The following is a 27,733-nucleotide window of genomic DNA, read 5'->3' as shown; positions in this document are numbered from 1 at the left end:
CAATAATTTCTCAAATCAGTTTAACATTCCCAACTCCTATTTTGGTAATCTCCCTTACATGAATGACTATAGTGAGAGACTTTTGAATGCCTATGATGTAAAAAAGAAGCACTTGTGGTTATTTGGATTTATTAATTTTAATGGTGGAATCCAGAGGTGAAAGACAACCATTGTATTTTAGTCGCAGCAAAAAAGTTGATGGAATATTCTCCTTCTCCGTTAAACCCTGTATCTATGAAATCCCAAAAAGAAACAAAACTTTCACTGTCACTATTGCACAATGATTATGCCAAAATTTACTTCCTTTTTCTCTCAACTCGGCTTAAATTCTTTCATTCTTTTTTATATGATTCAGTATAATCTTTTAGAAGCAATTTTCTTTGAAACACCAAATGTGAAAGCTTCTTTTAAATATAGATTTAAACTTTTATTTGTCAATGTGAGATAAATCCTAAAACTCCTTATTGCAATGTTTTTTTTAATGTTATAAGTTAAACATTTTTTTAGCTTGTAGTTTACTTATATACATTCGTAAAATCTATATTTAAACTAGATTGAGTTAAGCTTAAAGTTCACTTCTTAACATGATATCAGAGTTATGGTTAAAGTCTATCATATTGATATTCGTTGTTTGTTGGACATGTTGTTCTACCCGCTATTGGACCGTTATCAGACCACTCACTAATGTATAGTCTTACATTCGAGATGATATTTATATCTCGGCGTGAGGAGTGTATTGAAAGTCTCAAATCTACTAAAGATAAAACCAATTTATAATTTATAAGTGAATGCAAACCTCACTTTATAAGTCGATTTTATGGAATTGAGTTAGATTTAAAGTTCACTTCTTAACAATGATGTTTAACAAAAAAAAATGTATAAATCAATATTTTTCTAGATTTTTTTAATCTTTCTACATTCTTTTTAAAATTTACATAATTTTATTACATCTAGTCGAATACAAGGTGGTCGAAAACATAATAAATGCAATACCTTATATTAGTATATTAAAAACTATTAATATAAACATCAATATTCATAATATGAAGTAGAATCAAATAAAATATATAAATAAGTTGTCTTTAAAATATCTTAAGTAATTAAAAAATCAAATATTTATAAGTATTTTTCAAAACATAACATTAAAAAGAAAATGTTGTATCTTACACACACATGTAATAATGTACTTCCACTTCTCTCTAATAGTTTTATTATATTCCATCATTTATTTTTGCAACATCATTTACTCAGGTATAGCATACGATTATAGCATATAGATAAACCATTAATCAATAATAACAAATGGATAAACTAATCTAATTATAAAAATTCATATTACTCAAAACTAAAACAAAGTATAATATAAAATTATTTTCCTTCAAATCAATCATTAAATACCATAAAAATCATCAACCAATCCACAAAACATAAGCAAAATGACTCATGTAACACTTATATTTGACTCTACTTTTGAAATATATGTGTATTAAGTAGATCCAAAGATATACACAAAGATTTTACACCTATCATCTCTCAGAGGGAGGGTTATAATTGTATATCAAGGTCGGACAACCTCACTTCTATAATTGTATATCATGACATGGTAAATTCTATATTTGCAAGTTTGACGTTCTACTAAAACTTTAAATATGAACATCTTTCAACTCTCACAACTAAACATCTTTCTCTTCATAAGTAGAATTTTAGTAGAGCGAGGATAATCCCTTTACATAATCAACATTCAATATACCCTAACACAATATCAATGTAGCATTTTCTCCTTGAAAATGTCTATATTATCCTCTTACAATCAAACATATTACATTTTATTTTAAAATCACCCACCATTCATATTCTAACTATATATATATATATATATATATATATATATATATATATATATATATATATATATATATATATATTTATTTATAAGATAAAATATGAAAACATAGATTCAACACCATCAAAGGCTAGGCACTTGACGAAAATACACAAGCATTAAGTGTCATGCTTCCTAAGGGCGACTGGAATTAAATTTCAAATGACATCCAACGCAAAAAAAGAGAGCCTAATGCAAGGTTTTCAACGCCTCATGCCAAACTCCGTAAGATTCATTGTCAAGTGAGCGTTCAACGATCTTAAAGTGGCATCTGACATCTTTGACCACTAGAACTCATTAACTTGTGGGTGTCTAACCGTACCAGAGTTGTGGCTGATGACTTGGACTACTGGACTTCACTGACTTAGTTCCTACAAGTGATACCCAACGGTTTTGTGGTACTACATGACCTTATATTAGAGTTTCAACTTCTAATCTGATTGAGATAGGTTGTCCATTTTTACTATCTATGCAATTTTAGCTCTTTCTTAGTTTAAAATATCTTATTTTAGTTCAAAATAACCTTTAGATATAACACATTGAATAGTCATAACCAAATCAAATCAACTTCACTGACAACAATACCAATATAACCAAAATATCATATCAAAGCAATCACATAACAATTCAAATTAATTATCTTACTCAAACTATCAATTTAAGACAAAACAATTATTTTAAATAAACTAGCTTTTGTTACATAATAAATGCTCTTAAAACTCTAAAAATACACATGCTCAACTCTCACAAACCCCACATACTCAACTTCACACATATTATATATTCACATATAAAACTCTAATCAACGACCAAAACATCTTCTAACAATCCTAACAAAACAAAAATTTATATTAAGTCCTTTAACATCGCAAATTCTTGCACTTTACTTATTTGCTAACAAGATTTAAAGGAAAAGGAAAAGATGAACTTTTATCCTATTTAATATTATTAGTAAAATTGTAAAGCTCGACACTGGAAATCCCATACCGTATTCTAATATTTCAACATATGTAAGATCAAGTTAGATATTAAAAAATAACATTAATAATAATAATAATTCTAATAAAATAATACTCAATTAATAAAAAAATCTTATAATATAATACTTTAAATAATTAAATATCATTTATTAGAAACTACTAAATATTATTTTGCATAACCTCAGGAGAATAACGTGATTTAGTGACATGCTTTCAATCCATTTTATTTTATATTCTTTTATTATCGTGTTTTATTTTATAGTCACGAACATACTATAATAATTTTATTGATTTCAGTTCACGAGATAATTTTGTAACTACCACACGTGGTCAACAACTACATCCATTACGCGGAAAGAGTTTACTCACCAACTTGTTCTTCTTTTTTATTATTTTGTTTTATTTTGTACAATAATTATTAAACAACCTTATGTTTAATTTAGTGAAATTTACTATGTGCTATATAGATTTATATTTATTTAAGATTAAATATGTTTTTAATTTTTAAAATATGATACAAAATTAAATTTATTTCTATTCAAAGTTTTCATATATTTTAATTTCAAAATTTTAAAAATAAATATATATGATTTTTTTAATTCAATTACATTAAATTAATTATGTATAAAATATATTTCATGTTAGCCTATGAATTGTTTATATATTTAATAAAATTTTGTGTTAATATTTATTGAAAAACATTTTGCAAATAAAAGAATTTAATTTATTTATTAATTTTTACGGTTTAAAAGCTAAAATATATTAAAATTTTGAGTAAAAACTAGTTAATTTCACGTCAAAGAGATTAAAAATACAACTATATATGATTAAATGGATTCCGTTTATTTCTTGCTTTTAGAGATATGTATTTTTAGTGTTGTCAAAATAGGTTGTTAAGTTAACTCGGCTTACTACGAGTTTGAGTCAGATTGAGTTTAAAAAAATGTAATCTTTTTATGCGGGTTAGTTTTCAACCCAGTTCACTTAGAACACGGCTCACTCGGGTTGAATCCGTGGATTGACTCACCAACCTACCTAATTTAATTTAATTATTTATTATTTTCGTGGTTCAATATTATTAATTAACATCTTTTTTATTATATTATAGATGGGAATAAAAAAAAAAGATGTTTCAAGAGAGAAAAATATTATAGATTCATCTATTCAAGACTCTAATATTATAAATGGACAAGTGATAGAAAAATTATCAATATTAAAAACTTATTTATTTGTCTTTTGTGTTTGTTTTTAGATTACACTTGGATTGTATGATATTTTTTTATTTTGAATTGTCTTTGGAGTTTAACATCGTTTTAGAATGAACTTTATTTTGATTTGAATTTAAAAAATTATATATACTTTTATTTAGAAAAACTTATAATTAAGTGGTCTAATAAGTCAATCCATTTAACCCATCAACTCGTAATAGATCGGGTTGGATTCAATTTTTTTTAGCTCACTGAGAAGTTAAGGAGTTAGATATTGAGTCTAGAGTGAGTCATCCGTTTTACAGCTCTATATATTTATAAATCTGTAATTGTTCAGTGATCTAAAATAATTAATAATGTAAAAAATAAATAATTTGAAAGAATAATAGATATATGTGTTTTATATAGAGTTTGAGAAGGAGGGGACCATTGGGCCCTACGACACATTGACAGCACCATGACGCTCCACATATGTGATAAAGATTAATATGCGTGTCACTAACTAAATAGCACAATGTGACTAAACAACTAAATAGCACATGGTTTTGTTACAGTACCAAATCTTGTACCAATTGATAACCTGTCAAAAAAAATTCAATTGAAAAGACAAATAGAATATTTTAATTAATACAGTTTTAATACGCTCTCTTAATATATTATATAGAGTTAGGCAGATTTTATTCTGGTATAATAAATATCTGAAGACTGAACTAAAACTTTTAAGTGTATATTTTGTTTTCTAATTTATACTTCAAAATTTATTTATAGAATGTTCTTTCTTAGTATATACTATTTTTTCTTTTATATTTAGTATGATTATGTTGTTTTATATATCCGTCACTATTTTATTATGTAATATACTTTTTTCCACTTACCTCGAAGTTAATATTAAATATTTAGGAGATACTATTTTATCATGTATATACTAATTTGGTTGGAAATACTTCACCCATAACCCACCATAAAAATCGATACATTCAATAGATAATCTGTCAAAGACATTATCAGTGACGTTCTTATCCTCTTATGCAAGAGGAAGTAATAAAATATTGCCCATTTTGAACGAAAACTTCGTTGGCTTATTCCTACATTTTTTAATATTCTTCATATTTTAATATACTTTATGTGGCTCTCACGAGTTGAGTTTTTTATTTCTTAATATGTGAATGGTGTAATTACACGCAACTCCCCTCAACATGTTGCGTTGCAAAACTCCGAATGTAAATTCTCAGTTTTGAGGATAACAACAGTCTTTAAGGTAAGTAAACAATTTCCAGTTACTGCAGCAAACAAGATAGAAGCAATATTATTCAAAATTTCATAACTCAAATAAAAATAAGTAATATTATCTTAAATTAATTGAAACTATAGGCATATGATAATCTTTTTCATATCTATGGGTTTAATCTTCAGTTGGAACAACCGACACAAAAAAGTGAGAGGCAGTAAAGGAACCAGATAATCTTCTCGCCTACTTCATGACCTATTATTATTATGTAATTTGGATAAGTGATGACTAGGCTGAACATAATTTCGGTTAATTTAGCATTGGATTAGGTTGAACTTATAAGAAAAATACAAAATCAATTATATTAAATTGTTGACTCACGTCAAATTTAAAGCCACTGGTTCCCAGATAAAACAAAAAATAAATAAATACTGTTAAATAGTTTTTTTATCTTTCCATAATTTGACTTCAAAATTCAATTATACGTGTTAGAACGTCTCTCTAAATACAAGCTGAAATTGTTTGATTCAAGTTGGGTAATTAATTTGGGACATATCCATTCCCAGAACCCATATGAAGTTACTCTTTTTCGTGAGGTCAAAATTATCAAATTTCTTTTCTTTTAGAGTAGCATCGTATTCCAATTCTTACTTTAAGTAAATCATTTTCCTCTAAGAATCTTACTAAAGTTTATTAATGACCTTGCGATATACTTTCTTTATTCAAATTAATTTTTTGATTCCACTATTTTTTCAGAAACAGGTTGCTGCTATCCCGTGCAATTCAGGCATTTTCTTTCTCATCGCACGATTACTTTCTAATAGTTGCTTTCAAGGTTGCTTTTCACTTAACAGTTGCGTTAAAAGTGCTCTTGTCTCATCATTCTCAATTTTCAAATTTATTATTTCGATTTATAAAACGCTCACCTTTAATCATTCACAAGAAATTAGGTGTGTACGAGATTGCTTGGCACGTAACCATTACAAGTATCGTCGCAACATTGATAATGATTTACGACCACCTTTTTTTATTTATAATAATACAATAAAAGACGGGGACTAAATAGAGAAATTTGGATTTGGTTTTGAAATTGTTGAGAAGGGTGAAATAGCAATATGGAGAGTATTAGAAAAAGTAAGAGGGGGCTAGCGTTAATATTGAAAAATATAGGAAAAGCAATCTGTGATGGACGGTGATAAGCGGCGGAGAGAGAATGAGGGTGTAAGAGGTAAGAGATGGATATAATAAGGAAGGCACCGACAAGTTAAGTCGAGTTTAAAAGTAGAGAGTTTATCCGAAGCATAATTGTAGGATTCTTAAAGGGGTGTGGCGCCTGGCCCTTGGACCCTCGAAGGGACATTATTGTAAATGTGAATATTATTTATTGTTAGCATTAATAATTGACGTAGATTGGTGAAACGCGTAGCCACATTGTGTGCTGTGGAAAGGATAGAGGATGGGAGTTTTGGCGAATGAAATTGGTTTGTCTTTTTGCTAGCTAAAGAGATGGATGTCCTTTGGCATTATAAGGATGAGTGAGTCATCGGTCTCTCACATGCCTATTACGTTTGTTTATGAAGAGAGAGAAGAAGAGAAGATAAGCACGAGGTGTGTCATCTAGTCAGCTACTACCAAAAAAGTTCACACACCATTATTTTTCCTTTCTTAATTCCCCCCTTCTCTTATACCTCAAACCCATCTCAACCCCAAACCCAACAACAACTATATTTCAACAAGCCGCGGCGACCCAACACCGATACTCCAAAACCTATTTCTCAACTACCAACTGCTCTCACTCTCACCTCTCTACCATGGCTTCCTCTTCCCTCCTTCTCCCACTCTCTCTCACCCTTCTCTACCTTCTCTCTGCTCCCTCCTCTGCCTACAAGTCTTCTCTCGCCCTCCCCGTTATCAAAGACCACTCCACGCACCAGTACTTAACCACCCTTTCTTATGGCACCCCTGTTGAAGAGGCTAACTTTGTGCTTGATCTCGGCGGCTCCTCCCTCTGGGTTGACTGTGCTTCCCGAACCGCCCCATCTGCATCTCTCGCCACTATTTTCCACCGTTCTGTTCGCTGCCTCACCGCCAAGGGTCCTGAAATCGAGACCCACAGGTGGCTCTCCAGCCTCGCTAACCCTGTGGATCAAGACCAAGCGTGTCAGATTCCTGCCGAGAACACCATCACTGGGAAAAGGGTCGCCGAAGGAGAGCTTGTGGAAGACCTCTTTGGACCCTCTCACCAGCTTCTCTTCACCTGCGCACCCACCCTTCTCTTGAACGGTTTGGCCACCGGGGCTAAAGGCATGGTGGGTCTCGACAGATCTCGCACCTCTTTCTCGTCTCAGGTTTTTCACTCTGTTGGAACCCAGAGAAAAATCTCTCTCTGTCTCTCCCCATCTTCTGGAGTTGTTCAATTTGGGAACATGGCCCAGGAATCTCAGCCCGGCTCCGAAATCCTCAGATCTCTCACCTTCACCCCTCTGCTCACCAACCCAGACCAGAACCACCCTTCCATCAACGTTAATTCCGTCAAAATCAACGGAAAGAAGGTCTCTTTTGACACCCCGTTGGGTGGGGGCGCTCAGCTGAGCACCGTGGTGCCCTACACCACGCTCCAAACCTCAATCTACGCTAACTTCGAGAGCGCGTATTTGAAAGCCGCTTCGATTTTGAACATGAGCAGAGTGAGTCCCGTTTCCCCCTTTGGACTCTGTTTTTCGTCCGAGGGAGTTGGAAGCTCGCAAGTGGGACCCAACGTGCCGGTTATCGATCTGGTGTTGCAGAGCGAGATGGTTAAGTGGAGTATATACGGAAGAAACTCGATGGTGCAGGTGAGCGACGATGTTATGTGCTTAGGGTTTGTGGACGGAGGCGAGAACCCTAGAAATCCCATTGTTATTGGAGGGTATCAATTAGAAGATGTGTTGGTTCAGTTTGATTTCGATACTTCCATGGTGGGATTTAGTCCTTCGCTCCTGACGAGGCACGCGAGTTGCTCAGATTTGAAATCTGGATCTTCTGCACAACCGATTTCAGTTTAACCATAGTTCTTGTGATAATAGTTTATTATCCATACGTTATAGTTTTCTTAGATTAAGATGAGTTTTGAGGAGTTTAACAGGTTCTGTAATAACCCTTTTCCTTTTACTCCCCTGCGGTATGTGTATACACTGCTTATGTGCCTATGTATGGCGATGGCATTTTTGGTTATATTGTTTCTATATTTTAAATTAAAATACTTCTCCAGCATATGGTTGTTGACTCTTTGGGTTTGAATTAGCGTGTTTGATTGATAAGAAAAGCATTTTTAATCGTGGAATGTTGATAGTGCGAAAAGCATATCCGATATATAAGGCAAAGTAACGATACAAAAACAGCTCATAGCACACAGTTTTTGTTCTCCAATTAAGCTGAAAAACCAAAAAAATATCCTTTTATTCCTTCAAGATGCCGTCTTCTGCACTGTTACAATTGCACACTCAACGTTTTATTTTCTTTTTCCCACCAAATTAAGCTTCTGGAACCTTTTTCTTTGATTTTTCAATGTCAATTCAAATAATCTTAAGGCAGCAGGTCTCCAAAGTACAGCCACTCTGTTACATAATCCTTGGCATAGACTTTTGTGTATTTGAAGCTTCATAGTCGTGTTTTTAAAATAATATTAATGTGGACTAAAGCCAAGAACAGATATAATTACAGTATTTGATTCATTCTTACATCTAGTAATTCTATTTTTTGATGGAGTAGATATGAAACAAAATTAACGGACGTTTGCCCTGGCAGGAGAAGCTAGCCAATTCGCTCCTATACAGTGACACAGGTATATATGGATAAGGTATTCGTGAGTAGTAATTTAATTGCCGTTTCCATATCCGTTGGGGCATGTATACTTGTATCCTTTACTTGTAAAATTTAATAAATCAATGACAGAAGTTTACTCTTACATAAGATAGTATAACCTTTTTTATGTATATTTACTAATTTGTTTAATTTTTCTTTGTGAAAATCGATTGTGTAAATGTAACATGTTTATTTATTTAACGACAACGAAGACTTTGTGGTGATAATAGAATAAAAAACAAATTATGGGTGTTTTTAGATATCATTTATCAAATTATATATATATATATATATATATATATATTATTATCTAATATATTAGTATTATGACCTGTGCTATAGATAAATACCTTATTATATTTTACAATATTTTAAAAAGTTTGAAATTATTTCTTTAACTTACGTTTATTAGTAATACAAATTAAAAAAAGTACGTAAATATATGGTATAAACGGATTAAAATCTATTATTTTCAATTAATTTATTTATATTTAAAATTTCAACCTTGGGTTGTTTCTGCAAAGACAAAAAATATATATATATATATATATATATATATATATATATATATATATATATATATATATATATATATATATATAAGATATAGATATACAATCAACATTTTATTATTTTATTATTTTTTTTCCATCACAGAATATAAGAATTTTTTTTTATTTAGAAAAAAAATTCACAATACTGTTTTTCACAAGAAGTGTGAAAAACAGTGAAAGTGAAGGTGACGACGGGACAGGTGAGAAAGAGAAAGGATGAAGTTGATGATGAAAAACTTGAAAAACTTCAAACGAGTTCTTAACAGAGAAAAAAAAAGATAGAGTTTTTACTACTTCAAGTCACCAAATACGATTCACAAAAAGATACCTAAATATACGGTTGGAGATGCTCTGTAAAATATAGTCTTAAATATTGTATAATAAGAAAATAACAGAACACATAATTCTCTAATATAATATTTTAAAATTAAACTTGGTTATAATTCTTTACACAACTAAAATAATTTATTATATATAGGTCAAAGGAAGACGGATTGATACCATACATACAACTCCCACATCCATACTCATTATTAAATTTTATTTCCTATAAACCCGGTCCTAAATAAGTGGATATTTAACTTATTTACTACTTTTGCTATAACTATAGGTTCGGGAGACAATCTGTGGTGCTAGTGATATCCTCAGCATATTCCATTTCTGCTGCTCACACTAGAAAAAAAACAATATTTTATACATACAAAATCAGAAAGAGTATTAAAACTTACGAAAGTGGTGAATTCCAATATCTTTATCTTGTTATAGTTATCTTCCTCAAACCTAATTGGCAATACTGCAACCTCACAAGGATATTTTTTTTTAATGAATGATTCTTGTGAAGCTTTTCTAGGGAGTGTTGGGATGGGTAGCAGGCGATATTCTTGAGATTCGAACACCACCTTGTGTCGACACGTATAGAAATGGAAGTTGAGTACAAATTACTGCAACGTTATCTTGTAAGATATGGTAATTGTACGAAGTAGATGTTGCCAAATATCATTGGGTGTCTGAGTATAAAGTAAAAAAATAAAGTGAAGTAATGGAGAGCAGTGAAATAGCGAGGAAAATGAGAGTGGGGAATAGGAAATGGATATGATGGAATTGTAGTTTTGACACGTTGATAAGGGATAGCGATGAATGGGACAAGGCGTTGTTGATAAGGGAGTGAGTCACAGTGAAAGGCATCGTACGGGACAGTTTCATTTCACGTTTTCGTGTACTCACTTTACATTACACACGCCACTTAATTAACGACGTGGTGTGTTAGGTTATGTCCCAATTCTATTGCTTAATCGCTTCATCGCATCGCATTGTCGTATATGTTTCGCAACCAACTCTCATCATAGGCTTTTTTTTTGTCATTTTTTGGTAAACATAACATGAAATCCAGACGGGGAGCTTCCAAAAAAAAAAAATCTGGACTGGTTAGCATGAGTTTTAACTTGATAAAAAGTTTGTGATGATTTGCCAAAGTTATTAAATATCTGAAATAATCGATCCATAGAAACAAACGTAAAAGGAACAGCGATATATATGTGAATTGTGTGTATCCCTTCACGTTCGTAAAAGCTGATTTTCAAACAAATATCGTTGTTTTAACACGTTATGATAAATGTGTGGAATATGGGTCGGCTTGTTAGCTATTTGGTATGTTGTATAGCTGCATGACTTTTTGTGTTGAACTAAAAAGGGAATTGTTTTCTTTTAAAGGAATTTTTACTCTTCAATCAACCCTCCATTTCATTACATGGAAATGCTAACTCACTCAACACTGGTTCTTTCTTAACTAACTATAGTTGGAATTTCAACCGTGGCTATTTTTGAAGTGCGGTAGCTATTATTGGCAGTTTTGTGTGTGTTTTGTTTAATCAAAATGGGTGCTTGGAGAAAGCAATTATGTTTCTTTAATGCTTATGGATCAATTGATCATAAGTTGAAGCACATGTGTAGCGTAAGTCCGTTTTGATCAGGACCATCAACCTTTAATTAAATTGTCTAATTTTAAAATTGATTATATATTTAGATTATTATTATAGCCACATTTTTATAGACCGACCTCCTTTTGGTCCATTATTTTGAGTAGATTTTGTTTTAATCGATCTCTTTCAGTCAATTTTTTTGGATTAATTTTTCTTGGTCAATCATTTTAGATTGATGTTCTTTGGTTGATCTTTTAGATATATCACTAGTTGTCAATCATCTTAACTCAATAACGTAACCGACTATTTACATAATGATCAGTTTAAACAATGATTAAGGTATTATTGAATAATTATTAGGTTGACAAAAAAGTAAAAGCCTATAACAACCACTATAAAGCTCTAAAGTTTGACTTTTAGATACGTGCAACACATGTATCATTGCATTAATATTGTCTAATGACTTTAGCATTAGAATACCCTGTGTAGATATCACCGAATCGAACTAGAAGACTTGACTCAACATTCGTTCAAACAGTTCTAAAAAGAAAACTACCCTTACCTCAACTCAGATAACTTTATATGTACCTACAGACCGTAGAATTAAGACCAAGGTAGGTTTTTAAAACCAATAATCAACAAGGAACTACAAAAAGAGGTTAAATGATACATGCTTTGAAATCTATTTGCATGTAGCTTAAACTAAAGAAAAAAGAAATAGAAACTATCTTACTCTGTATGGAAAATTGATAGGATGTTGTTGTGGATCTCACTATCCTAATTGTCTAAGCATTTTCTGATCATCAAAAAGATAAATCAGGAACTAAGAATCTTAGAAAGAAGGGAGAGGAAGTCTAGAGAAAAGGTCTTAGAGAAATTATATGTATTTTAGATCATGAAACATGTTTATAAAATTCTATTTATATTATTGAATTTTTAACATTAATATAATTGGTTTCATTATTTTAAAAAATCTATAAACTTTAATACTCTATTTTTTAATTTTATTGGAGCTATAATCTTAGAGCTAAAATCTAATAGCTATACTTTTAATTTTATTCTCCCATCAAATATTAGGAAAGATTTCATACTTAACCCAAAACACAATCAAAGTAAAATTTTCCATCTTTTGACAAGCATGAAAACAATAAATATATGCATTAAGCAACTTAAAAAAAAGGAAAAAGACTATTTCATATTACTAAGAATAAGATTTAGACAATGATAAGCACAATATTTATATAATGTTCTCAGGTTTGTTTTAAAAACTGTTTTTGAATTTCTTCACGACTTTCTTTCATATTGGAATTATTATCATAGTGATCGATAATGTTTTTTTATTATCTTTCAAAAAATGATCGAAATACTTTTACTATATTGTGAAAAAATAAAAGTTTGATTTGTTTTAGAGTCGAAAGCTGTAACAGAATCAGGAAAAGAGTTGAAAAAAAACACTTTTCTTTATCAAATAAATAAAAATATATATATAAAGAAGTTACTTGGGCCTTTAAATTAGACCCATGTACGCTGTCTACATAGTGCATTTGTTTTGGGTCCTATCAAAGTTAGGCCCATCCAGTTACGGGCTTGGTTTCAAGCCTTTGGGATTTTTATGTTTTTCTTTCAAGAGTGTTAAAAATATTTTCAAAATTCTCAACGAATTTCAAAATTTGTTAAAGAAAGTTATTTTTGAAATGTGAGACTACAAAGAAAAATGTGGAGTGGTGCAGAGAGAAACATTTTTGTTTCTATCTTGAGCAAATTTCATATGGGATGATGATATGAATGATATATTTAGTGATTTTCCTTGCCATTGTTAACGTTCCCTACTCTAAAGCCCCAAACTTGTTAATGGAAGGTTTCAAGTTAATGATTTTGGAAAAAAATATTATTTCTGCTACAGTAATTACACACCATCTTTCCTTTGTGCAAGTTAAATTCTTAATGACCTCATTTCATGAAAAAAAAATTGTTAAAAATATTAGTAAAAAGTATTTCCAAAAAAACAAGTCTCCTGCAAATCTTATTTTTAAGTCAAGTAAATAATGTAATGATAAGAATTACTCTTACTGGTTAATTAAAACAAAAGAAGTATAAAACTTAATTTAAATTTATGAAATATAATAGGTTCCCTTTTATCCAAATGAATATAGAGTTAATTTAATTAGAATATAAATTTAAATTATATTAAAAAGAAGCAGGACAGTGTTGTAGATACTAAATGCTATGTTCTTCTATTGTAGCAATGCCCAGGGCCCATTGCATTTACTCAAAGTCATCATATCATGACTCCATGACCATGTTATTAATTAGTGGTGCTTCGTCAAAGAGGATGGCTGGCTCAATGGTGTCAATGCTCCTCTTGTTGGGTTGGCCATAATTTCGTATGAGTAAGACAATTATTCTTTGGTTTTTCATTGTTCATCTATTCTACCCAAATTTCAACTTGCTGAATAATGGAACATACCATTTTTTTGTAAACTAAACTTGCACATCATTATATTAAAAAAAGAAGAAGACAAAGAATAGAGACATAAGTGGGTTTTTTTCTTTAAATTTTAACTTTTTATAACTTTGTTATTTTTATTATCATAAAAAAAATTGTTTTCACTAGTACCGAAATAAAACATATTAGTATATTACATAATTCAGAAAGTTGTACAGTATAAAGGAGATGACAGACAAGAAACACCAACGTGTTTCTGTGTACAAACTACAAAGCAAACAAATTTATTATTTTATTCTCCTAAAAATCAAAAGCGAAAATCTATGACATGTTTTTCAATGCGTCATAAGCACGTGTGATTCAAGAGTGAGAGCACGTGGCATTGTGGAGCAAAAGCGATGAACTGAAGCTTAATTTAGAGGAAGCCACGTCAAACACCAAATGGTTGTTTTGCAACTGATATCCACCGATAACAATTGAAGCTTTCACAACAGACATTCGAGGCTTTGTCCCTCCATCAACAAACGCCAGACATGCAACATTTTTCTTCGCCATAACCATGGAATTCGTCGCATGAATAGTCCACTGCACTCCCCCTTGCAGCACCAGATCAATAGTTGGCACAACTAGTCCTGTTGCAGAACTACCAATTCTGGTTGAATCAAAACATGCCTCAAATGGTGCCACTGCGGCCACTTTTTTTAATCTTCTGTCCGAGGCTTTCTTGAGGAAATCTCGAATGAAAGGCTTGTAGACAGAGGTTTGTAATTCGGTGAAAGGACTCATGGTACTGATCTTGGTGCCCCCATTTCCCTTGTTGTCAATAGACAAAAGGGAAGGCTTTAGGTTCACAACATGGCCGTCAATCTTAACTGCTTTAACGTCAATGAAGTATTCCTTGGAGGCAACACCTTCCACAGATATAGGACCTGTGGAAATGGGGTTCACAATGAGAGGGGTGGTTTGGAGAAACTTGGATATTCCCAGAGGATATTCTCCAGCTCCAACAAGCAAGTTGGTGAAACCTTGGTGGTTTGAAGAGGGTAAACAGAGAGAAAACTTGGAAGGAAGCTTATTAGCGGATGCAAGCTGAATTGGTAATGCAAGCTGCGACTTTGAAAGGCCTATAATTCCTCTGCTGTTTTTGGGTAAGCCATTTAGAGGTGACTCGTCGTTGGTGAAGGATGGGTATCCATCGGTGTCAACACAGCTAGAAAGCAAGTCAGACACTTTGTGTTGATCAATGAATATGATATCCTTGGCTAAACCACCACCGAAAAGGTATTTTGCCAATGGATTGACTGTGTTAGCAGGACATGTGTTGTTTGTGCAACCTGGTTTGAAGGGGCCATTGCAGCCAAGACATGCAACGTCGGGGCATTGCTTTGAGCCACAAGCTATAGGGCGGTAGGAAGAAGAGTTGTAATGAGTGTTACAGTCATACCATAGGTTTTCTCCAGCAAGATCAATGGTGAGATCAAAGTTGTGCCTAGGAGTTCCTACGCCAACTGAAGTGTAGAACAGATTAGTTGCAGGGTCTTTCTTAATGGGAAGGATAAAGGGGTGTGGTTTGGTGTTGGGAGCATGAGATGCAGATAAGCAACAAACTGAGAAAAGGGGTATTGAGATTAGGAAGAAATGGATGGGAAAAGAGGAAGCCATTGCTAAGACAGTGATAATGAATGGTGTTGGTGTGTGTAATCCAGAATGCTGAGTTTTCCTTTTATAGGAAGAGGGATGAAGGGGATAAGAAAATATTATATGTTGTTCATCGTACTAGTCTTTAGATTTTCGTCAAAAACGAATGGCCAAGTTATGCATACTACATATGTCATAGGTGGTATCTCTGAAAGGGAAAAGATACATGCTTTTGATTTTGTTTGTAATACTCAAACATTGTCTTAACATGTTTGAATTATTTTATTTTTTTAATCAACTAAAATTCGTCTCAAATTTCAGATAACTAAAATAATTATAAAAAATAGTTTTCTTTTCAAAAGTTACAATAAATGTTTTTTTTTCTAATTCATTCTGAAATTAAATTTTTAACTGAATTCGAATGCATATTTTTTAAAAATGTTATAGCTCCGTTACACTCTAATAGAATAGTAATAGATTCGTTGGATTTGTTTATACTTTTATGTAACAAAAAGTATTGTGAGATAATTGTATCCTTAATTTTTAAATAACGTGAGGCTTTTGATTTTTTTTTCCAAGTTTTTGTCATGTACATTTAAAAATAATCCATTCTAAAAAAGGAAAGGTGGTTTTAGGAAGAAACATCCTTCTAAGATTTGCATTCGTAGTACTTGTAACTTGTAAGTACTATTGTCAAAGTCAAAATAGGACAATTGAATCTAGAAAAATTCAATGTTTTGAAATACTGGGTGCTCCTATCGGTTTCGACACAGCCAGCTATTACCGCTTTATTTATGATCTTCAGGAGGATAGAGATACTAATTAAATTCAAATTTAATACGTATTTATGAAATGCTAATTACACTCAAATATTTAGTAGACATTTATAAAAGTTTATTAAATTACATCAAATATAGATTTGAGCATTTTTATTGACTTTTTTTATTAAATTTTATTGATACTAAATACTCAAAACTATTATATTTTCTGATTATTTTTTCATTTAATTTTGCTATTTATTAAATGGCGTGGCTTGTATGTCATCTTAATTAGTTATCTCCACATCTTAAAATATATGTTCAATGATAACATTTCTTAATTTATAACATAAATTAATAAGAGTAATCTAATAATCACGTTACTCATTCAATAATAGAAAAATAAATAAATAACATATAAATAAGTGATTTTGTGTTTAAAATGAACATGACAAATTGTATTTCCAATAAAATACTATCTAACTAAAACACGCAAACAGCAAAACACTTACTAAACCACCGCAAACAACACAATGACAACAACGGTAGTAAACATTATAACAATTTCGATCACGGTTTTAATTGATTTTTTATTAATTTTTGTTATATCATTAATAATTTATTTTCTTACATTTTTTATTATTTTAGTTCATTTATTTTTTCGTCAGTTTATGTTTTTTGGAATTTTATTTTTTTGTAATAATTATTTTTTAAATGCATACTCTTTTAATTTATATTTCTCTTTAATATTTACTTTCCAAATTTTTAACCACTTTTTACTTCATTTACGCTTTTTAAAACATATTAAAAGTTCAAGTGTTGAGATTTAAGATTTCAAGCTATTTAAGACTTTTCAAATATTTATTTATTGAAAATAATAATCATTAATTAATATTCTCTTAAAGAAACGGCGAGTTAAATATATTTATAAAGTTAATTCAACGATTGATGGATAAATTTTGTGTTCATCTTCGAATCTTAAATTAAATATTCTAACTTAAATTAAAAAACTAAGCAAGTCCTATTAGAAGAATCCAGGAACAAACATCAGACTAAAGTATCAAGAAACAACTTAATATGATTAGTGGAATACTATCTCAAGTACGAGAAGAGATTGTCAAATATGATCTAAATCACATGTTCTTAAAAGTATTCACAACAATTGATACATTTGTTGCACTGTTTGGCTTTCATTGTTTAGGAAATTATTTCTCGTTAAAATCTGTACTGCTTGTGTTAATTTTTCGTATATATTCTCAATTTTAGTAGATATTTTGATTTAATTATAACTTTAATATTTATATTTTACAAATTTGGTGACTATCTTATTTAATTCTCTTTCTTTTATTTGTAGTTCTTATTTTTAATTATATGTGATTTTGGTTCTTAAATTTTTTAGATAATTTTGATCCTTTAATTATTAAAAATTCTTAAGAGTTTATTCAACTACTCGAAAGGGTTTTTTGTTTACATTTAAAATGACACAATAAAATTATAGTAACTTTTTTACAGATAAGCTATTCAATATGATTTTCTTTAACCATTAAAATTAAAAATCAAAGAATAAAAACTTATATAGAAAAATACCGATCGAATTACTGGAAAATTAAAAATTAAGAAACTAAAATTAAAAAAGTAAAAACCACATTTACAGATTTTTTAAAATACAAAGATCAAAAGTCTAAGAAGTTCTCACCTTTTATTTCAAATTCGTGAACTCTTTATATTCATTATATGAAAAAAGGACAAAATCTAGGAGACTCACACACGTAATAAATGAGTTTAATTTTGAGAAAGTGTTTTTTTTTTTCAGAAAAAAAATATGTTAGTCATCCATCCTAATATTGGGTTAGATTTAAAGTCCATTTTTAACATAAAATTAGAGTCATTATTAAAACTTATCATAACGATATTTGTTGTTCTAACATAAAATTAGAGTCATTATTAGAAGTTATCAACGATATTTATTGTTTATTAGACATATTGTTTTATGAAGTTAAATTAAGCTTAAAATTTACTTCTAACAAAATATTAGAAAAAATAAGATTTGATTTTTTTGACTAAATATATGTTTTTATTGTTTATTTTTTGACATTCTTTATAATATAAAACTAAGTAAATCATATATAGACACATACAGATACATATTACAGAAGTTATCTATCATTAAATAAATGGCACACGTGAAACACTACGGTGTGTCTCCATTTACAACAAAGAAAACATTTATTCATCAATTACCCTCGAAACGTTGAAAGATAGAAGCTACTACATATTCTTCAACGTAAGTTGAACGCGTCACAAGCACATCATATTCAAGAGTGAGAACACGTGGCATTGTGGAGCAAAAGCGAAGAACTGAAGCTTAATTTGGAGGAAGCCACGTCAAACACCACATAGTTATCCTGCAACTGATATCCACCGACAACAATTGAAGCTTTCACAAAAGACATTACGGGTTCTGTCCCTCCATCAACAAATGCCAGACATGCAACATTTTTCTTCGCCATAACCATCGAATTGCCTCCATGAATACTCCACTGTACTCCCCCTTCCAGCACTAGATCAATAGTTGGCACAACTAGTCCTGTTGCAGAATTACCAATGCTGGTTGAATCAAAACATGCCTCAAATGGTGCCACTGCTGCCACTTTCTTTAATCTTCTGTCCGAGGCTTTCTTGAGGAAATCTCGTATGAAAGGCTTGTAGACAGAGGTCTGTAATTCGGTGAAAGGACTCATGGTACTGATCTTGGTGCCCCCGTTTCCCTTGTTGTCAATAGACAAAAGGGAAGGCTTTAGGTTCACAACATGGCCGTCAATCTTAACTGCTTTAACGTCAATGAAGTATTCCTTGGAGGCAACACCTTCCACAGATATAGGACCTGTGGAAATGGGGTTCACAATGAGAGGGGTGGTTTGGAGAAACTTGGATATTCCCAGAGGATATTCTCCAGCTCCAACAAGCAAGTTGGTGAAACCTTGGTGGTTTGAAGAGGGTAAACAGAGAGAAAACTTGGAAGGAAGCTTATTAGCGGATGCAAGCTGAATTGGTAATGCAAGCTGCGACTTTGAAAGGCCTATAATTCCTCTGCTGTTTTTGGGTAAGCCATGTAGAGGTGACTCGTCATTGGTGAAGGATGGGAATGAATCGGTGTCAATACAGCTAGAAAGCAAGCCAGACACTTTCTGTTGAACAAGAAATATGAAATCCTCAGCTAAGCCACCACCGAAAAGGAATTTTGCTAGTGGATTGACTGTGTTAGCAGGACATGTGTTGTTTGTGCAACCTGGTTTGAAGGGGCCATTGCAGCCAACACATCCAACGTCGGGGCATTGCTTGGAACCACAGGCTATAGGGCGGTAGGAAGAAGAGTTGTAATGAGTGTTACAGTCATACCATAGGTTTTCTCCAGCAAGATCAATGGTGAGATCAAAGTTGTGTCTAGGAGTTCCTACGCCAACTGAAGTGTAGAATAGATTAGTTGCAGGGTCTTTCTTTATGGGAAGGATAAAGGGTTGTGGTTTGGTGTTGGGGACATGAGATGCAGATAAGGAGCAAACTGAGAAAAGGGATATTGAGACTAGGAAGAAATGGATGGCAAAAGAGGAAGACATTGCTAACAATGATAATGGATGGTGTGTCGATGTATATTATACAGAATGCTAAGTTTCCCTTTTATAGGAAGACCGATGCAAAGCTTATCACATCGAGAAGTTGTAGTAATAATGATATTTATGATAGGTGTTTGGTCAAAAAGGTTGGCCATGAAATGCAGACTCAATATTTGTGGATACGAGTTGGACACAGCTGGCATATACAGGCGGTACTCTGAAAGGGAAAAGGGTAAACTTGGGTTCTTAATTAAAATAGGGTTTAATCTTTCAAAATTATAAAATAAATTTCACTTGTTTCGGCAAGTTTAGTAAAACAGTTGTAAGAGATTCATTTTTATCTATGAATTTTTATAATATCGATTACTATCTTATAAAAGTAACTTTCATTTAATAAAATGATGTTCTTCTATCTATTTTACAAACAATCAATGTTTAGGAAAGTAAATGATATCTGTTGAAACAAAACCATCAGCGACCTAATTTTTCTGAAGATAGTTAAACACAAACGAAGAAATTTCCGTTGATGTAAGCGAAGTCAAAAAAATAACCTATAGTTGAAAAATTCGTCGTATATTTAAGAAAAATAGACATTTACTCTTTAATAAAGCAAGTATGGCTAGTTAACATTATTCATTTCTTAAAATTAAAATCAGGCGATACGCAAATTAAAAAAATAAAAAATCATGCAAAACTTTAACAAAAAAAAATTATATAAATCAAAATACGAGTACACTGATAGATAGATATATATATATATATACACAAATGAAATAGTCATCCAATCAAACTCAATGCAGGGTTATTTATGATGGAATGACAAATCTTAATATAATTTCTTTATAATTCTTTTAATGAGAAATATGCAAAAAAAATTTACTAGGTTAAACATTTTTCGCCGTTACAAATATGAAAAGATATTAATATCTTTATTTTCAAACGTGAACTTTTTGTCCTCTACTTTTACAATGGATCATGATAAATTTATTAAACAGATATTTTCTTCAAAACCGTGAATTTGGGCTTAATAAATGGTTAAAATTTGTTAATTTGAAACAGTCGAAATCCATTCGAAACTACACTTTGTGGGTAAATTGACTAAAACCTGTTAGCCACTACTTCATTCTATTTCAACGGCTATTTTTTTGTTTTGACAGAAACAAAGCTACTGAAAAATACCCACTGGAGTTGTACCCTACCCCGCTTAGGTGCTGAAGAAATTAAGATGTAATTCTCAAGGCTGAACTTAAATACTTGCCAGCCAGCTTCAACCGAGCTTGCAGATACAATAGCATAAACTTTCAACCATTTTCATTGATTTAATCAAGCTTCACATCGTAGCTGTTATGGCACTTTGAAACCTCATTTGTAGTTGCCAATGCAATGAAACTCCCATTTTCTATCATTTAAAAATAACAGTTGCTATGTCGGAAGGCTATAAACAACAAAGAGGTCGCTCTAGAAAATCTAATTAATCAACTGCCAATTCAACTTTAGCCAATCTGTTCTGGAAGCTTAAGATACAAAATTTCACTTCTAACTGATAGAAAATTTAATAACTGAAGAAAAGAAAATAAATATATGAGATCAAGCACGAGAGAAAAGACAGGTGGTGCCATTCAAGTCTATAATAATAGCCAAAAAATAACAAAAATCCAAGACACATCGGGCTACATGTACATGCACCGTGTAAGCCAAAATTGCAATACCTCATTAAACCGCTATCAAGGCATACAATCAGCTTTTTTGCTCTCGAAATGCCTTTCTACTCATCCGTCACGCATCCACTAGAAGCAGATTTCACATTTTTAATATACTGGGACAGAACAAACAATATAGGATTAGAAACACTAGGAAGAAAAAATTACTGACAAAAGTGTAGATAATATTTCATAATATAAAATGTGGCGATGTGCATATTAAAATTAATCTAGATCTAAACAACATATACACTTTTTATCATCTAATTAACAAAGGAAAAAAAATGTAATTTCCTATCCCAATATCTCTCAGTTGTTATTCTTTAGTCCTTTGAAGGTTCTTAGATTTATTGTTAATTTAACGGTATTTGACCGCAGCGACACAAACTTGGAAAATCTGACACAGGATAAATGTACCCACAACCAAGAAAACTAGATTGTAACAACTGAAAATAGGAAGACCAGAGAGTAGTACTCATGGATATAGATTGAAATGTATCAAGACCTACATAGAGTTACGTCTACCATTTTTCCTTCCAAGAGTTTCAAGCCACATACCTTGTACAGTGCTCCTTGGTTAGCTTTATATGGAGGAGCAGTCCAATTTTTTTTGCGTGCCTCCATCTCCTCATCTGATACCAAAACATCAATTCTCCTTTTTTGGACGTCAACGTTGATTATGTCTCCATTTTTAATCAAGCCAATTGGACCACCTTCCTATAAAATCAATAAAGCTAGTAAAATTATTATCGGTTCACTGAAAAAACAATTTTCAAGAATTTCTTTATTAAGAGAAAATAACTGAAAAAGTTTTATGTTCTTAGTCTTACGTAGGTTTCCTAAAGCATTCTACCTTTGTAGTCCTGATTAAAACATCATAAGTAAAATTGCACATAATTACAGTAAAGCATTATAATATGATCTTCAACATTTAAAACCGGACATACTACTATTACACCCAATACAACTAAATAGCTTGAATGTTGGAACTAAACTGAGTTTGCAAAGAACAAAGTTTAATACCAAAAGGCAGGCCTAGATGGTTTCAGAAGTATAATCTTTTTCAAAATACACAAACACACTACAATTATTTCCTCTGAATGAATTGCAAAAGTGTGAATAGTCATTCCAAAAGATTGGCAAAGCCATTTCTCTGGTCCCTTGAAAATAGAGCACTGCAGAATATACTATCGTTGCCATTGCTCAGAAATATTTCTTTCTCTCTCCAGTGTCTTCCGTTTCCTCACAATTTCCCTTAATAATATGATATTTTGTTTACAGTCATAACACTGCTGCTAAGAATCTCAAGATCAGCCATTTTAGCCACTCACGGTTATGAAAGGCGAACCAAACCAGGTGGTTCTTTATGAGCTGAACAAAGTTAACAGATTTTAGCATACACACAAATTATTACTGGTGGTAAACATTCTTTTACTTATAATTAAGTGTAGGGACTAATTATGTCAAGCATTTGTCTAACAACTTAAGATAACACAGTTCACACACGATGCATCTGATTATAAAAACTATTCAATTAACCTGTGCTTCGGGGCATATATGGCCAACCACAAATCCATGTGAACCTCCTGAAAATCTTCCATCAGTCAATAATGCAACTTCCTGCAATATTAAAAGACAATACGCTTAAGAAATACCAATCCAGCATAGGTTCATTATCATGATTCATAATGCTTTGAAATAAGTCATTTCAGTTTCTACTAAAATAATAATAACCGGAAAATCTCTGTACACGTGTTTTGCTAAATAGAAATTTTAAAATAAGCTCAAGTCAATTGAGTTTGTATCAGTGAAGATGGAACTCAACATGTCAGTTAATACATTCCATAGTGATATTGGACACTATTACAAACTAAGTAAATAAAATAAAAAAGGATAAAAGACAAACCTTTCCGAGACCTGCACCCATTATTGCACTTGTTGGTGTTAACATCTCAGGCATGCCTGGACCACCCTTGGGTCCCTCTCCCCTGATCACAACCACTTTACCCTGAAAAAAATAGAAACAAAGGTAAATCACTGAGATTAACAGTTAAAATAGAAGGAACAAACCTGGTCGTTGTTGTTGCTCAGTAAAAAAAATATACAAATAAGAAAAACGTTGAAAAATGCAATTTCTCTTCAATGATTACTTATTTAAAAAAAAAAAAAAAACTATAACGAGTAAACCTTTATGACTAATGATAGTGTGCATCTGCAAACTTGATTTGTGAAATTGATTTTGGTTAGAACTAATTTCAAACTTCTAAGTGAAGTGATTTACGTTTAAATTGTTTTTCTCAAAAGGAAGCTTGTAAAATAAATTAATGTGAAATTTTCGATCCAATACCAAAGGTTGACAAGCACACGTGAAATAGTAAAACTTTGGGATATTGTAATTCTTGATACTTTCAAACTGCCTTGAGTATCTTGACAGCCTAACAGCTAGAATTGTCCTTATATGCTGAGTTTTAGGTGAAACAGGAAAACAAAAACCTTAAAACTCGAAGGATCCTCCGATATAGCAGCAATCATCGCCTCCTCTCCTTCAAACACAAGTGCAGGACCTGTTGAATAATACTTGCACTAATAAAAAAATGTGATATGGGAAGATATAATTTGAAAATAAAATATTTGAGAAATTCAAGAAAACAGGGCATGAAATTTCACCAGAAAAGTACAGTCCTTCTTTTCCAGTAATTTTAGCGACAGAACCCTGTGGTGCAAGGTTTCCATATAATATTTGAATGTGACCCGTCTTCTTGATGGGATTTTCTAGCGGCCTTATTATTTCCTGAATCATGCATCACAGAAAAATTGTAATTTGTGAAGAGATCAATTTATTAGAAAAAGATACAGCTCAACAGATACGTCATACTCGTACCTGCCCTTTGGACAAAGGAGGGACAAGTTCTGCATTTTCAGCAAGGGTTTTTCCAGTGACTAGAGAGGAGGTATAAGTATGTTAGAGATAAGTGTATCTTCTGGAAATTAACCTTCTGTTCTTAACAGACAAAACACGAAGGCATGTAAACATACCAGTTAAACAGTCACCGTCTAAAAGGCCTTCCTCAAGAAGGTAACGGATAACTGCAGGGGTTCCTCCAATCTACAAAAGAGAAGTCAAAATAATAAGAATTCTAAGCAAGTATAATAACGGCAAAAGAGCATATACATCATATGACTGCGACAAATTGATAAGACAAGCAATGTTCAATTATATAACAAAAGCATCAATTGCATACCTTGTGAAGATCTTCCATGACGTATTTCCCACTAGGCTTAAGATCTGCGATAAAAGGAACCTCGTCGCTAACCTTCTGAAAATCATCAAGAGTCAAATCAATGCCAACCGACCTGCCAAAATTATTATACTTGAGATTTCCTCCCAGTATTATTGTATAACAATAGGATCTCTGGCATCGAACTTCACTCACTTGGCTATAGCAATAAAATGTAGCACAGCATTAGTAGAACCACCAAGTGCCATAACTACAACCATTGCATTACGTAGTGATTTACGAGTGATGATATCTCGAGGCTTTAAGTCCATCTTCAGTAACTCAAGTAGATATTTCCCAGCTAACCGACACTCATCCAACTTTAGTGGATCCTCAGCTGGAGTAGACGAGCTGCAGGAACAAGAAACAAAGGTAAGCATATTCTAACAGAAAACAGGAGAGGAAACTTACACAAAACTTACCTATAGGGAAGAGACATTCCCATAGCTTCTATTGCAGAAGCCATGGTATTAGCTGTATACATGCCACCACAGGCCCCAGCACCAGGGCAAGAATTGCGAATAACATTTTGTCTTTGATCATCACTAATTGATCCACTCACAAATTCTCCATAGCACTAAAGGAAAACCAGAAATTAATGGAACATTATTAACTACAGTTGCCTTAGCTCAACAGTACACATCCAACTTTGATGTTCAGGGAAAACAAATTTATATTTTAGAGTATAATGTTTCCAACATTAACAGTAGCAACTTTTCCGTCATTTAAAAAGAAGCCTATACTACAGAATGAAGACTATCAATAACACGGAGAGCTCTTTTAAGCTTTATATTCATTTTTTTCCTACTTTTCAGTTCACCAAAGAGGGATTCTTGCACTCCGTCATACTGGTTTTTCTTTTCTAATATAAAACTTTAGCTCAACAGAATTGTCCTTTGTTTAAAAGGAGTGCAAAATAAAAGGAGGAGAAATCAATTAACCACAAACAATGAAGAGTTGAGATGAAATTAAAAAGAAAAGGTTTTCTTACCTGAAAGGCAGACACTATATCAAACGTATTGCCCTGAAAATGACCAGGCTGAAACAAAAAATAATAATAATCAAAAATAGAACGATGAGGAAAAACAGCACCTTAATATTCCTCTACACCTGAAGATGAAAAACCACATAAAAAGGGGGAAGGGGATGAATATTCCCACACCACTTTCTCTTTCATCTCCTTTTTCACATCATTTTCTTCCCTATCTCTTTCTTATTTTATGAAGACATAACTCATCTCATCTATTCCCTTATGTCTTTTGTTATTTATTCCTTTCTGTTCTTTCCACCTCCAACACCATTTGATGTATACCATTTTACATTTTCCGAACGAAAAATACCGCTCCCAATAAAAATAATAAAAAATAAGCAACCTACAATTACAGAACAACAGAAAAAATGATACACATGTAACAATAGCATATTCAGCTCAGAGGAAATTAATAATTAGAAAAATGACCAAATTCAAGACAATGGCTACATTTTAAGCGACTCTACCTTTATAGTCCCGCCATAAACCATGATACTAGGTCTGTTGAGCCTGCCCATGGCAATGATAGTACCTGGCATCTGTAAAAGCGTAAGATACATGTGAACACACAGACATAACATCAAACACGTAGAGCGCAAACGCGGCGCGGGTCTTACATTTTTGTCACAGCCGGGGATGGAAATGTTAGCGTCGTACCACTGCGCAGCCATAACGGTTTCAATGCTATCGGCAATGAGGTCTCTGGACTGCAAGCTGTAGCACATACCTCTGGTGCCCATGGATATGGCGTCGCTGACGCCGATGGTGTTGAAGCGGAAGGGAACCATGCCAGCGGCGGCCACACCTTCGCGGACGGCTTCAGAGAGAAGAAGGAGATGCATATTACAAGTGTTTCCCTCGTACCAGACCGAGGAGACGCCCACCTGCGGCTTCGCCATGTCCTCCTCTGAGAGTCCTACGCCGTAGAGCACGGCCTGAGACGCTCCCTGCGACTTCGGTTCCGTGATTCGGGAACTGTACTTGTTCAACTTGACAGCTTCGGTGGTGGTGTCCACCGCGACGGAGGCTCGAACGGAGAGAGAACATGAACGAGAATGGGATCTGAGAGATTGCGGCGAAGTGGGGATAAAGGTGTGAGTGGGAGAGAAGAGTGTGGACTGCATTCTGAAGTGCGGGTTAGAGAGAGAGAGAGAGAGAGAGAGAGAGAGAGAGAGAGAGGCGCACCGCAAAACACTTCTAAAGGTTTAGGGAAAGGGGTCACAGAGGCTCTGATGAGTTGATTTCTTGCACTCCTATTTTCTTTAAGATCACGTGCGCTTACTTTTAGGATAAAATATGTTCTCTGTAAAATGTAAATATATCATTAAGTTTTTCAAAAACAAACTGTATTATTTTCATTCTTCTAAAATTTAAAGAATTACTTTAAAGGAAATGTATGGATGCCAATAATGATTTTACATATGAATTTTACAATTAACTTTTAATCAATTATATAATCAACAATATATGAAAACAGTAAGTTTTTTATCTATTAAACAGTTTTTTACTATGATTTCCTATTGTTAACACTACATAACTGCCTCTTTTTTCTTTCAAAATAGTGTATTTTTTTTTTAAATTATTAAAGTGGTCAACTTTAAAAATAAAATAAAGATATTTGTAACTTGTATCAATGTGACATAATTCGGTGATGA

General features: G+C 32.3%; 4 protein-coding genes across 4 annotated transcripts; 1 reads left to right on the top strand and 3 right to left on the bottom strand.

Moving 5' to 3' along the window:
- Positions 1–6,723: 6,723 nt before the first annotated feature.
- LOC108343474 (probable aspartic proteinase GIP2) lies at positions 6,724–8,550 on the top strand. Its single transcript, XM_017581790.2, has one exon. It carries the CDS (start codon positions 7,110–7,112, stop codon positions 8,340–8,342), a length of 1,233 nt encoding a protein of 410 aa, XP_017437279.1. The 5' UTR covers positions 6,724–7,109; the 3' UTR covers positions 8,343–8,550.
- A 5,668-nt stretch (positions 8,551–14,218) lies between these two features.
- On the bottom strand, positions 14,219–15,885 carry LOC108342275 (probable aspartic proteinase GIP2). The gene has a single exon (XM_017580026.2). It carries the CDS (start codon positions 15,720–15,722, stop codon positions 14,421–14,423), a length of 1,302 nt encoding a protein of 433 aa, XP_017435515.1. The 5' UTR covers positions 15,723–15,885; the 3' UTR covers positions 14,219–14,420.
- A 2,622-nt stretch (positions 15,886–18,507) lies between these two features.
- On the bottom strand, positions 18,508–20,307 carry LOC108341768 (probable aspartic proteinase GIP2). The gene has a single exon (XM_017579416.2). The coding sequence runs from the start codon at positions 20,071–20,073 to the stop codon at positions 18,772–18,774; it is 1,302 nt and encodes a 433-aa protein (XP_017434905.1). The 5' UTR covers positions 20,074–20,307; the 3' UTR covers positions 18,508–18,771.
- Positions 20,308–21,510: 1,203 nt separating this feature from the next.
- LOC108343477 (dihydroxy-acid dehydratase, chloroplastic) lies at positions 21,511–27,326 on the bottom strand. Its single transcript, XM_017581792.2, has 14 exons — positions 26,696–27,326; positions 26,546–26,617; positions 26,040–26,087; positions 25,471–25,625; positions 25,205–25,399; positions 25,013–25,124; positions 24,807–24,876; positions 24,652–24,710; positions 24,438–24,561; positions 24,264–24,334; positions 23,677–23,778; positions 23,310–23,390; positions 22,329–22,487; positions 21,511–21,886 (listed from the first exon to the last, which is right to left on the bottom strand). Exons 1-14 carry the CDS (start codon positions 27,200–27,202, stop codon positions 21,836–21,838), a joined length of 1,806 nt encoding a protein of 601 aa, XP_017437281.1. The 5' UTR covers positions 27,203–27,326; the 3' UTR covers positions 21,511–21,835.
- Positions 27,327–27,733: the final 407 nt, after the last annotated feature.

Source organism: Vigna angularis, chromosome 6 (genome assembly GCF_016808095.1).
Source record: "Vigna angularis cultivar LongXiaoDou No.4 chromosome 6, ASM1680809v1, whole genome shotgun sequence".
Lineage (NCBI taxonomy): Eukaryota > Viridiplantae > Streptophyta > Magnoliopsida > Fabales > Fabaceae > Vigna > Vigna angularis.
This window is presented reverse-complemented; position numbering and strand designations above follow the sequence as displayed.